Raw genomic sequence first — 13,996 nt, 5'->3', positions numbered from 1 at the left:
GCTTACTTGTGAGAAGCATCTTTGTAAAATTTGTTGTCTTATTTCTTGTTATAGAAAAGGTTTCTTTTTTCATGAGAAAACTGTATATTTGAATGGATCTTTTGTATAACAATACATGACATGAATATAACTTGGATATTAATAAAAGTGAATTGATCTATATTATATTTGAATTCGCATTAGAAAAGCACATTTTATGTCTTACAGACTGGTTTTTTTTTTAACTTTTATTTAATGAATATAAATTTCCAAAGCACAGCTTATGGATTACAATGGCTTCCCCCCCATTACGTCCCTCCCACCCACAACCCTCCCCTTTCCCACTCCCTCTCCCCTTCCATTCACATCAAGATTCATTTTCAATTCTCTTTATATACAGAAGATCAGTTTAGCATACGTTAAGTAAAGATTGCAACAGTTTGCTCCCACACAGAAACATAAAGTGAAAAATACTGGTTGAGTACTAGTTATAGCATTAAATCACAATGTACAGCACACTAAGGACAAAGATCCTACATGAGGAGTAAGTGCACAGTGACTCCTGTTGTTGACTTAACAAATTGACACTCTTGTTTATGGCATCAGTAATCACCCTAGGCTCTTGTCATGAGCTGCCAAGGCTATGGAAGCCCCCTGAGTTCACTGACTCTGATCATATTTAGACAAGGCCATGGTCAAAGTGGAAGTTCTCCCTTCAGAGAAAGGTACCTCCTTCTTTGATGACTCGTTCTTTCCACTGGGATCTCACTCGTGGAGATCTTTCATTTAGTTTTTTTTTTTTTTTCCCCCAGAGTGTCTTGGCTTTCCATGCCTGAAATACTCTCATGGGCTTTTCAGCTGGATCCGCATGCCTTAAGGGCTGATTCTGAGGCCAGAATGCTGTTTAGGACATCTGCTATTCTATGGGTCTGCTGTGTATCTCACTTCCCATGTTGGATCATTCTCTCCCTTTTTGATTCTATCAGCTAGTATTTGCAGACACTATTCTTGTTTATGTGATCCCTTTGGTTCTTAGTCCTATCATTATGATCAATTGTGAACAGAAATTGATCACTGGGACTAGTGAGATGGCATTGGTACATGCCACCTTGATGGGATTGAATTGGAATCCCCTGGTATGTTTCTAACTCTACTGTTTGAGGTAAGTCAGCTTGAGCATGTCCCGAATTGCACATCTCTTCCCTCTCTTATTCCCACTCTTACATTTAACAGTGATCACTTTTCAGTTAAGTTTCAGCACTTAAGAAGAATTGTGTATTGATTACAGTATTCAACCAAAAGTGTTAAGTAGAACAAACAAAAAAAATACTAAGAGGGATAACATATCAAGTTGCTCATCAACAGTCAGGGTGAGGGCTGATCAAGTCACCGTTTCCCATAGTGTTCATTTCACTTTAACAGGTTTCCTTTTTGGTGCTCAGTTAGTTGTCACCTATCAAGGAGAACAAGTGGTATTTGTCCCTTTGGGATTGGCTTATTTCACTCAACATAATGTTTTCCAAATTCCTAACAGGGATCACTTTTCATAACCCTACCATTCAACCCAGCCATCCCACTCCTTGGAATTTACCCAAAGGAAATTAAATTGGCAAACAAAAAAGCTGTCTGCACCTTAATGTTTATTGCAGCTCAATTCACAATAGCTAAGACCTGGAACCAACCCAAATGCCCATCAACAGTAGATTGGATAAAGAAATTATGGGACATGTACTCTATAGAATACTATACAGCAGTCAAAAACAACGAAACCCGGTCATTTGCAACAAGATGGAGGAATTTGGAAAACATCATGCTGAGTGAATTAAGCCAGTCCCAAAGGGACAAATATCATATGTTCTCCCTGATCGGCGACAACTAACTGAGCACCAAAGGGGAAACTTGTTGAAATGAAATGGACATTATGAGAAACAGTGACTTGATCAGCTCTTGTCCTGACGGTTGATGTACATTGTAAGACTTTATCCTTTTTAGTATTTTTTTTTTGTTCTAGTACCATTGGTTGAACTCTGTAATTAACACACAATTATTCTTAGGTGTTTAAATTTTAACTGAAAAGTGATCCCTGTTAGGAATTTACAGACTGGTTTTAACTTTGTATTTGTGTCACATTAAATAGCTAGATTCGGCATTTTGGACATAGTAGATTTGGCAATTTAAGAGAGTGTGCTCACTTAGCTGTGTGAATTGTTAAATCAACAACAGGAGTCACTGTACATTTGCTCCCATGTAGGATCTCTGTCTTTAATGTGCTGTACTATGCGAGTTAACGGTAAAACTACTACTCAAACAGTACTCTATACTTTGTCTGTGTGGGTGCAGTCTGTTGAAATCTTTACTTAGTATATACTAAGTTGATCTTCTGTATATAAAGATAATTGAAAATGAATCTTGATGAAGAATGAGATGGGAGAGGGAGTGGGAGATGGGATGGTTGCGGGTAGGAGGGAGGTTATAGGGGGAAAAGCCGCTATAATCCAAAAGTTGTACTTTGGAAATTTATATATATTAAATAAAAGTTGAATAAAAGAAATCATTGCTACAATATAAAGAATATATCCATTATCCCTCCAAGTTCCATCTCTGTAATCTCTCTTCTTTCACCTCCATGTCAAATCCACTTCTTATACTTGTTCAGGCAAACACTGATCTGGTTTTTCACTATAGATTAGTTTGCACTTTCTGGAATTTTATATAAATGGAATTACAGTTTGTGTTTTTTTTTTTTAATTTTGTGCTCTTTTGTCTGAATTCTTCAGTCAGTCCATTTTGCAATTGATCCATATTGTTTCACGTATCAACAGTTAATACTTTAAAGCTGAGTGATATGCTATTGTGTGGTTGTACCACAGTTTACTTATTTACTTGTTGGTGAACATTTGGATTTTTTCCCGTGTTTTTAAAAATTATAAAGATGCTAAGAACATTCCTGTGTGAGTCTTGCTGTAGACATGAACTTTTGTTTCTCTTGGTTAAATACTTAGGAATAGAATGACTGAATCATAAGATAGATGTGTATTTAACTTTTTAAAGAAGATGCCATACTATTTTCTAATGTGGTTGTAACATTGTTAAGGCCGGTGTTTTTATTTTCAGCTATCCTAATGTAGATATATTCTGGAATCCCATCATGGTTTTAAATTGCATTTCCCTAATGAGCAATGAATGATATTAAGCGTATTTTCATGCTTATCTCCTATCTGTAGGTCTGCTTTGTGGATGTATGTACTCACGTTTTTTACTTTAATTTAATTGGATTTTAATTTTCTTACTATATTTTGAGAATTGTGGCACAGTGAGTGAAGCTGCCGCCTGTGACGTCAGCACATCCCGTATGAGTGCCATTTCAAGTCCCAGATGATCCACTTCCAATCCAGCTCCCTGCTGATGCACCTGGGAAAGCAGCACAGGATGGCCCACGTACTTGGGCATCTCCTGCCTGTGTGTGGGAGACCTGAACGGAGTTACAGGCCCCTGGCTTCATCCTTGGCACAGCACTGGCCATTTGTGGAATGAACCAGTGGATGGAAGATATTTTTGTCTCTGTCCCTTCCTTCCTCCCTTTATTACTGTAATACTGCCATTCAAATAAACGAGTTTCTTAAAAATAAATAAATAAAAGAGCATTCATCTTCTGCCTCCCATGGTGTACATTGGCAGGAAGCTGGAATCCGAAGCAGAGGTGGGACTCAAACACAGGGACTCTAATACAAGGTAGGAACATCCCAAACAGCACCTTAACTGCTGTTCCAATACCTGTCCCAGCAGATAGTTTGTGTGTGTGTGTCTGTCTGTCTGTCTGTCTGTGTGGTGTCCTTGTTGTTTTTTTTTTTTTTCATCTTTTGCATTAATCTGGTTTTGCCATTAATAGAAATAATACTTCATAACATCTGGGAAGTAGTCTTTCGTTGTGTAGTTGGAAGTGTTCTCATTGTGTAGAGTTGGTACTATTTCTTCATTAATTATTTTGTAGGATCTTGTTTTCAGTTTTCTTTGTTGAATACATATGCAATTTTTTTTAAAAAGATTCATTTGTTTATTTGAAAGGCAGAGTTACAGACAGGCAGAGACAGAGACAGAGAGAGAGGTCTTCCATCCACTGGTTCACTCCCTACATGGCTGCAACTATAATCTGAAGTCAGGAGCCTGGAGCTTCTTCCAGGTCTCCCATGTGGGTGCAGGTGCTCAAAGACTTGGGCCATCCTCTGCTGCTTTTCCTTGCTATAGAGAGAGCTGATTGGAAGTGGAACAGCTGGGGCTTGAACAGGCATCCATTTGGGGTGCTGGCACTGCAGGAAGCAGCTTTACCTGCTATGCCACAGCACCAGCCCCTACATATGCAATTTTTAAAATAGATATGTTAACTACTCATGTTATCTGAGTTCAGCAGTTTATGTCATTAAAGGAATTGGTCTATTTCATCTACATTGTTAAATTTATGGGCTTGGAGTTGTTCAGAGTACTACTTTTTGTGTCCTTTTTTGTATCTGTGAGATGATTCTTCTTTCCTGATTTTGGTGATTTGTATCATCCTTTCTCTCCCCCACCACTCCACCCACCCCACCCACCCTGATTAGATTGGCTAGAGCTTTGTCAGTTTTACTGATCCCCCCCCCCCCCAAACCTGATGGATTTATTGATTTCTGCTTTAATCATTACTTTGATCTGCATCTTGTGGTGGATTTATTTTCTTCTAGTCTAAGCTGACAGTTTAGGTTCCTGACTTGATTATCTTCCCTTAATATAAGCGTAGAATGGTATAAATTACTCTCTAAAGTTAAAGCTACATCCCACAGTTTAAGGCTTTTGTTCCTTAGTGGGGTTAGGAGAGAAGGACACTGGTTACAGTTCTGTGCCTCTCTCCAGAAGGACTTTTCTGTGAATGCCAAGTGTGATTTATGAAGGTAAAACCTGCAGAAAGGTACAGGTTGCCCCTGTGTTTGCATGGGAGGGTATGTCATCCTCTCTTAGAAGCTCACATTCAGCTATGCCACTGACCTTTTCTTACTAGTAGTGTGTTCTTACCTCTCCCTGCAAATACTTGACGCTTCGTAGTGTTTTAGGCCAGTTGGTTGTCTTCTAGTCAGCATTCCAATGAGTTTAAAAAAAGAGTTGAGAACTTAACGTTTGTCTGGTTTTATCTTGTAACTTTTTCCAGCTCTCTGTATCCTAGTCATTTAGCTTTATATTAGAGTTACTTTGCATTTCAGGTGATTAATAATGTCTGTCCCCAAGAGGAAGTTGATTGCTTCTTGCTATGACATTAGTACTAATACTTGTATAACTGTATTTATCATACTGTACTGTATTTGTAATGATTTGCCAATATATCTGTCTATTGTTAGTACACTGCTTGGGGGAGCAAAGTCTGTGACCTCTGTTTACCCAGTCCTAGCTTATCAGTGGCATCAGTATATTTGTATTTGCTTAGTGAATAGAATTACAATAAGATTCTAATTCACAGTACAGTCCTGGTACTTTATAAGATTCTGAGTGATTATTTGTTAAATAATTCGTGGGTACATTGGCCTATTTAGATAGTAGGAAGTTTCATGGAAAATGTGTTATAAAAAACTATAAATGAATTTCAGACTTTTGTATACCAAAATAAACTTTTTTAAAAAGATTTATTTTTTTTTTACTTATTTTTTTATTTTTGACAGGAAGAATGGACAATGAGAGAGAGAGACAGAGAGAAAGGTCTTCCTTTTGCCAGCGCAACACGCTGATCCAATGGCAGGAGCCAAGTACTTATCCTGGTCTCCCATGGGGTGCAGGGCCCAAGCACTTGGGCCATCCTCCACTGCACTCCCTGGCCACAGCAGAGAGCTGGCCTGGAAGAGGGGCAACTGGGACAGAATCCGGCACCCCAATCAGGACTAGAACCCAGTGTGCCGACGCCGCAAGGCGGAGGATTAGCCTAGTGAGCCACAGCGCCGGCCGTTAGTTAGCTATTTGAAAGCCAGAGTTACAGAGAGAAAGAGAGGTCTTCCATCTGCTGGTTTACTCCCCACATGGCCACAACGGCTGCAGCTGCACCAATCCATAGCCAGGAGCCAGGACCCAAGGACTTGGGCCATCTTCTACTGCTCTCCCAAGCCATAGCAGAGAGCTGGATCGGAAGTGGAACAGCTAGGGCAAGCTTGAACTGGTGTCCGTATTGGATGCCAGCACTGCAGGAGGTGGCTTTATCTGCTACGCCACAATACCGGCCCCCCAAAATAAACTTTTGAAATTCCATTTTATATGAACTTTTTAAAGTACCTTCATATTTAGAAATTGAATTGTTTGCCCAAATTTCCAGATATATTTTAAAAAGGCTCAGTTGAAAAATCTGTTTCAGCATTTTTATAATTAAAAAATCTTGCATGATTGAGACAGATTCAGTTGCATGAATTAATCAGCTGCTAAAAACATATTAATGGGATTGAAATATTTTATAGTACCATTGACTGATACTGTTTACTTGAGAACTTAAAAAGCAGTGAGAGATGAATTATTTCATTAAAGTTTTAAATCAGATTGGGATAACTTATTAGAAGAGTGAAATTACATTCATATTCTCTTAGTAATATATAGAAATAGGATAGATTAAGAACTAAGTGTAGTTTTTATATTCTTGTTTTAAGTGAACAAATAAGAGATTTTTTTTTTTCAATCTAACTGTCTCTTCCAGATCAAATTTTCACCAGTAGCTAAAAAGTTGTTTGTGGTAACTGCAGTGAGTGCTATATCTGTAATTTTTCTGGCCCATCACTTTAAAAGAAGACGTGGAAAGAAGAAAGGGAAACTATTACCATGGGAACCAGAGCACCTCATACTTGAATACACTAAAAAAGCAGCATCAGATAAAGGTACGTGGAAATAGATAGCTTGCGTCAGCAGAAGTAATTTTATGTGCAAACCATAACTGGAGTGCAGTGATTTAAGTGTTTTTGTCTTCAAAAATTTTTCCTTTAATGTTTAACTCATACAAATTCATTTTAGAAAGATTAGAAAATACAGATAACCCAAGAGAAAAAATTGCTTGAAATTCTGCTGTTCAGAGATAACTCATAATGCTTTGCTATGCATCTGTCCATTTATATTTGTATTTCAATATCATATTGTAACATAACATATTATAGACAAGTAAATTGTACATTTTAAATAAAATTTTTGATTGTACTTTATTTTAAAGATTTATTTTTATTTATTTGTAAGGCAGAGTTATAGAGAGAGGTCTTCCATCAGCTGCCTAACTCTCCAAATGGCTGCAGCTCTGGGGCTGGGCCAGGCCAAAGTCAGGAGCCAAGAGCTTCTTCCTGGTCTCCCACAAGGGTGCTGGTTGCAGGGGCCTAAGCATCTGGGCCATTGTCTGCTATTTGCCTAGGCTCATTAGCCAGGAGCTGGACTGAAAGTGGAGCAGCCAGGACTGGAACCAGTGCCCATAGGGGATGTTGGCATTTTAAACAGTGGCTCAACCCACCATGTCACAACACCAGCCCGTTACTGCACATTTTTTAACCCGCTGTTAAAATATTTGGGACCAGCGCCATGGCGCAGTAGGTTACTCCTCTGCCTGCAGTGCCAGCATCTCATATGGGCTCCGGTTCTAGACCCGGCTGCCCTCTTCCAGTCCAGCTCTCTGCTGTGGCCCGGGAGGGCAGTGGAGGATGGGCCAAGGCCTTGGGCCCCTGCACCTGCATGGGAGACTGGGAGGAAGCACCTGGCTCCTGGCTTCAGGCCAGCCCAGCACCGGCTGTAGCGGCCATTTGGGGAGTGAATCAATGGAAGGAAGATCTTTCTTTTTGTCTCTCACTCTCTGTAACTCTAACTCTCAAATACAATAAATAAAAAATCTTAAAATATTTGGCAGGACCAGGTCAATCTCTATCCTATCATTTTAATATGTTAATTAGTGTTAAATATGTACAAATGTATCCTAATTTATTTATCTTTTACCCTGTTTATCCCTTTAGGATGTTTGTATCTTTCTTGTTTTGCATATACTTGTCAACTGCTCAATATATAAAGTTCTACAAGTAGATTGTTGGCCTTTAAAGGATATATAACATCTGTTAGATACAGAACATGTTGACACATTGTATCAGATAATTTTGTTAGCATACTAGAATTAAGTTTTTTTATTATTTAGTATGTTATGCTTCTCCAATTCAAGTAGATTGTTGGCCTTTAAAGGATATATAACATCTGTTAGATACAGAACATGTTGACACATTGTATCAGATAATTTTGTTAGCATACTAGAATTGTTAAGTTTTTTTATTATTTAGCATATGTTATGCTTCTCCAATTCATTTATTCAGCCAATAATGAATGACTATTTTGTGCCATGCACAATGAACGTTGACACATAATGATCACTGTCAATCACTGGGGTTTTATTTTTTAGGTCTTAGCTAAGGGCTGTATATTTGGTACTTTTTTTAAATCTTTTATAGTGATCCTATGAATTAATATAATTCTATATTATTGTTCCAATTTTATTAATAAAACATGATATGAGAAGGGCAAGTGACTTTCCCTTGATTATGTAGCTTATAAAAGCTAGGAGTTTAATCTAGGAGCCTCATAATTCCTTATTAAGACAAACTGACATGATGTTTTCCCTGGAAGGATGAACAGATGGGTAGAGAAGACAGAAGTGTACAAACCCCATTATAGAGACAGGTGTTCAGTATCGTGGTTAAGACTCCTATGGGGTGCCCACATCCCCTATCAGAGTGCCTGGGTTTGAGTCCTAGCTCAACCTCAAATTTCAGCTCCCTAATGATGTATATGCTAGAAGGCAGCAAGTGATGGCCCAAGTACTTACACCCTTGCAACCCGTGTAGAAGACCCAGATTGAGTTCTGGGCTCCTGGCTTTGACCTGGCCCAGCCCTAGCTTGTTATAGACAATTGAAGAGTGAATCAGTGGCTGGAACATCTCTCTCATCCCCTCAAAAAAAATAATAACAATTAAAAGTTTACAAATATAAGAAAAAAGCTAATTCTAGGGTCAGGCATGTGGCCTAGCAATTGAGATGCCTATATCCCATATCAAGAGTGATTGGATTGGGGGAGTGACAGCACTATGGCGCAGCAGGTAAAGCCACCTCTTGCAATGCCAACATCCCATACAGGCACCCATCTGAGTCCTGACTGTTCCACTTCCTATCCAGCTCTCTGCTATGGCCTGGGAAAACTGTAGAAGATGGCGCAGGTGCTTGGGACCCTGCACTCACGTGGGAGACCTGGAAGAACCTCCTGGCTCCTGACTTTAGATTGTCATTGCAGCCATCTGGGGAATGAACCAGTGGATGGAAGACCTCTCTCTCTCTCTCTCTCTGCCTCTCTGTAACTCTACCTTTCAAATAAATAAATAAATCTTAAGAAAAAAAAGAAAAAAAAAAAGAAGAGTGATTGGGTAGCAGTCCCAGCCCCAGCTCCTGACTCCAGCCTCCTACAGATGCAGACCCTGATAGGCAGTGGTGATGGCCCAAGTAGTTGGGTTCCTCCCAATTACGTGGAAAACCCAGATTGAGTTCTAGCTCCTGGTGTTGGCCTGGCTACCTTAAACCAGTTGGAGCATTTGAGTTGTGAACCAGTACTGGGAGCTCTCTTTCCCTATGTCTCAAGAGAAAAAAAAAAAAAAGAATTTTGGGCATACTTTTATTCAGTATAGTACTGGAAGTCCTGGCTAGAGCAGTTAGGCAAAAGAAATAAAAGGCATCCAAATTGGGAAGGAATAAGTCAACTTGTCTCTGTTTGCATGACCCTACATACAGGAAACCCCAAAGACCTATCAAGAAACTCTTAGAAGAATTTTGTTCAAAAAAGCAAATTCAAGATCCAGGTTACTGGGCCAGTGCTGTGGCTCACTTGGCTAATCCTCCACCTGCAGCACCAGCATCCCATATGGGCGCCGGGTTCTAGTCCCAGTTGCTCCTCTTCCAGTCCAGCTCTCTGCTGTGGCCCAGGAAGGCAGTGGAAGATGGCCCAAGTGCTTGGGCCCTGCACCCACTTGGGAGACCAGGAAGAAGCACCTGGCTCCTGGCTTCGGATCGGTGTAGTTCTGGCCATGGCAGCCATTTGCGGGGTGAACCAACGGAAGGAATATCTTTCTCTCTGTCTCTCTCTCTCACTGTCTAACTCTATCTGTCAAAAAAAAAAAAAAAATCCACGTTACAAAATTAGCATACAAAAATCTGTAACCTATCTATTTACTGGTAGTGAGTTACCTGAAAAAAAAAAATCAAGGAAGCATTTCCATTTATTATAGCTACAGTTAAATAAATAAAATGCCTAGGAATAAATTTAACCAAAGAAGTAAAAGATCTCTACAATGGAACCTATTAAACACTAATCAAAGAAATAGAAAGGATAGAAGTGTAAAGATATCTCATGTCTATGGATTGTAATATTGCTAAAATATCCATACTACCAAAAGCAGTTTACCAACTGAATGCAATCCCTATCAAAACGCCAATGACATTCTTCAAAGAACTGGAAAAAACAGCCCTAAAATTCATATGGAACTACAAAAAACAAAACAAAACAAAACAAACAAACAAACAAAAAACCCAAATAGCCAAGGCAATTTGAGTGAAAAGAACAAAGCAGGAGGTATTATACTATTTAAAAATATACTGTAGGGTAGGCATTGGCCTAGCAGTGAAGATGCTGCTTAGGAGTCACACATCTGATGTCAGAGTGCCAGGTGTGAGTTCCTGCTACGGTATAGCTGGGGAGGCAGCAGCTGATGGCTTGAGTCATTGCGTCCTAGGGAGGGCTTCAATGTTGTGGTTACAAAGCTGCTTGGGATGCCTGGATCCTGTATTAGAGTCCGGTCTCTGCTTCTGATTGCAGCTTCCTGCTTATCTTTACTCTGTAAGGTAGCAGATGATGGCTCAATTACTTGGGTCCCTGCTCCCCAGGTGGGAGATTTAGATTGGGATCCTGGCTCCTGGTGTTGGCCTGGTACAGTTTCAGGTATTTGAGGGAGTGAACCAGTGAATCAAAGATAGCTCTATCTCTGTCTCTGTTTTCTCTCTCTCTCTCTCTCACTGATTCTGTTTCTCTGTTTTTGAAATACAATGAAAATAAATGACTAAAATTTTTTTTAAAGATTTATTTATTTATTTGAAAGGTAGAGTTAGTTATACAGAGAGAGAAGGAGAGGTGGGGGTGGGGGGAGGCTCACTCCCCAAATAGCTGCAATGGCTGGGGCTGGGTAATCTGAACCCAGGATCCAGGAGCATCTTCCTGTTCTCCCATATGGGTGCAGGGGCCAAGCACTTGGGCCATCTTCTGTTTCTTTCCCAAGCAATAGCAGAAAGCTGGATCAGAACTGGAGTTGCTGGGACTTGATCCAGTGCCCTATGAGATGCCAGCACTAGCAGGTTGTGGCTTTACCCACTATGCCATAAAATTTTTTAAAAAGTAGTTGAGTTTATGCCACCCACATGGGAGTCCTGAATTTTTTTTAAATTTTATTTATTTATTCGAGAGGTAAGAGTTTTAGAAAGAGAAGGAGAGACAGAGAGAAAGGTCTTCCATCCTCTGGTTCACTTCCCAGCTGAGCTGATATGAAGCCAGGAGCCATAAGCTTCTTCCAGGCCTTCCATGCAGGTGCAGGGGTCCAAGCACTTGGGCCATTCTCCACTGCTTTCCCAAGCTACAGAGAGCTGGTTTGGAAGAGGAGCAGCCGGGACACAAACAGCTGCCCACGTGGGATGCCGGCACTGCAGGTGGAGGGTTAGCCTGCTATGCCACAGCACCAGCCCTGGGAGACCTGAATTGAATTTCTGGCACCTGGCTTTGGCATGACCCAGCCCTGGCTGTTACAGCCAGTTGCGGAGTGAACCATCACGTGGAAGACCTCTCTCTCACTGCCTCTCCTTCTCTAACTCTGACTTTCAAATAAATAAATAAATAAATAAATCTTTTTTTTTTTTTTAAAAAAAGAATGGCAGTTATCTAAAAGACAAAAGGTAACAAATGCTCACAAAGCTATGGGAAAAATTGAATTTTTAATTCCAGGAATTAGTTTATTTATTGGTACTGGATGGGTTTATTTTATTTTATTTTTTTAAAGACTTTATTTAATTTTTTGAGAGGCACAGTTACAGACAGTGAGAGAGAGAGACAGAAAGGTCTTCCACCTGCTGGTTCACTCCCCAAATGGCTGCAACAGCTGGAGCTGGGCTGATCCGAAGCCAGGAGCCAGGAGCTTCCTCTGGGTTTCCCATGCGGATGCAGGTGTCCAAGGATGTGGGCCATTTTCTACTGCTTTCCCAGGCCGTAAGCAGAGAGCTGGATCAAGAGGAGCAGCCAGGACTAGAACCGGTGCCCATAAGGGATGCAGGCACCATACGCCAAGGATTAACCTACTACATACACTATAGTGCCAGCTTGGGTTTATTTTAACAACATGTTTTCTGTCCATATGTTTTTCAAAATATCAGTTATATCACTATTAGAAGTGTAAACAGATACAAAATATATAGTACATAGAAACAATTTCCTTCCTTTTAAAAAGATCTATTTTATTTATTTGAAAGGCAGAGTTAGAGAGAGAGAGAAAGAAGGAAATACACAGAGATCTTTCATCTGCTGATTCACTTCCCAAATGGCTGCAACAGCCAGGGCTGGGCCAATTGAAGCCTGGAGCCAGGAGCTTCTTTCAGGTCTCCCACGTGGGTGCAGGGGCCCAAGGACTTAGGATATCTGCTGCTGTTTTCCCAGGCACATTAGCAGGGAGCTGGATTGGAATTGGAGCCTCTAGGACTCAAACTGACACCCATAGGGGATGCTGGTGTTGCAGATGGTGGCTTTACCAGCTATGCCAGAATGCCAGCATGATACATAGAATCTTTAAAAGTTGATCTCAAAGAAGCTAGGGGTAGAATAGTAGTTATCAGAGGCTGAGGAGACAAGGGGAGATGAAAGATTGGAAAAGGTTTGTCAACAGTCACTAAGTTACAGTTCAGTAGAAGTTAAGTTTTTGTGTTCTACTGTACCAAGGGGTGACTATAGGCAATGATTATGTACTGTGAATTTTATATGATCTAGAGAAAGGACTTTGGATATTTTCACCAAATGAAATGATGCGTGTTTGAAGGGATAGGTACGTTTACCCTGACTTGAGCATTTTACCATGTACACATGTATCAAAACATCACCTGATACTCCATAAATAGTTCAATTTTTGTTTGTCAGTTTAAAAAAATTAGTTGTAGTATAATGGGGTGTGGATAGAGCTTAGATGTCATACAGGCAAGGAAGCATGTATATTTTGTTAATTTGAATACTTGTAATTATATTTTTATGCTGTCAGCAATAGACAATTCAGTACTATGCTGTTTAGTTGGGTGAACATTTTATTCTTCATTTCAGAAGCAGAGTCTAGCCACATTAAAAATATTGTATAGAGATATAGATTTTTATAATTATGTATATTGAATAATTTGTACAATTGAGTAAACTATGTTTTAAAATCAGAAACTTTCTGAATGAGTTTATAATGCAAGCTTTAAAATTCAACTGGAAATTTATCATTGGATAAATTTTAATATTGGTCTGTTTGTTTGGTAGGTTCAAGTTGTTCCAGTAGCAGGCAGAATTTGACATTATCTTTAAGTTCCACCAAAGACAAAGGATCTCAGTCCTGTAACTATGCTAATGGAGGACTTTTCAGTAAATACTCAGGTTCAGTGCAAAGTTTGGCCTCTGTAAGTAAAGAAAAATGGTTTTCTTATGTTTATGTATGTGTCCCTTGTTATCTATTAGTTTAAGTGTCATACATTTATAGCTCTTAGTATGGAAATAGCCGTAAGAAATTACCTAGTTATGTTTGCTTTGCTTAGTCAAGTAAAAGTGTCCTTTTGCTAACCAGTTTTCTTTGAGTAAGTGATGGGACCTGTGGGAATGTTATTTATGTGAGTGTGTTGCTTCAAAATTAGATGCTCTGTAACAGCATCTGCAAAGTTAGATTATTTTCAAGAGCATCTGCCA

At 39.7% G+C, this 13,996-nt stretch overlaps 1 protein-coding gene across 3 annotated transcripts in view; it reads left to right on the top strand.

Moving 5' to 3' along the window:
- MIGA1 (mitoguardin 1) overlaps positions 1 to 13,996 on the top strand; it is a 106,450-nt gene that overhangs the window by 15,420 nt on the left and 77,034 nt on the right. For all 3 annotated transcript variants that reach the window (XM_008265037.4, XM_017346160.3, XM_051857579.2), the window contains exons 3-4: positions 6,674 to 6,851; positions 13,577 to 13,713. In XM_008265037.4, coding sequence (XP_008263259.1) covers positions 6,674 to 6,851; positions 13,577 to 13,713 — 315 coding nt within the window. The remainder of the gene's footprint in view (positions 1 to 6,673; positions 6,852 to 13,576; positions 13,714 to 13,996) is intronic.

This window comes from Oryctolagus cuniculus, chromosome 7 (assembly GCF_964237555.1).
Source record: "Oryctolagus cuniculus chromosome 7, mOryCun1.1, whole genome shotgun sequence".
In the NCBI taxonomy this organism is placed as follows: Eukaryota; Metazoa; Chordata; class Mammalia; order Lagomorpha; family Leporidae; genus Oryctolagus; species Oryctolagus cuniculus.
Note: the sequence above shows the minus strand (reverse complement) of the source record. Positions and strands in the feature narration are given on the sequence as shown.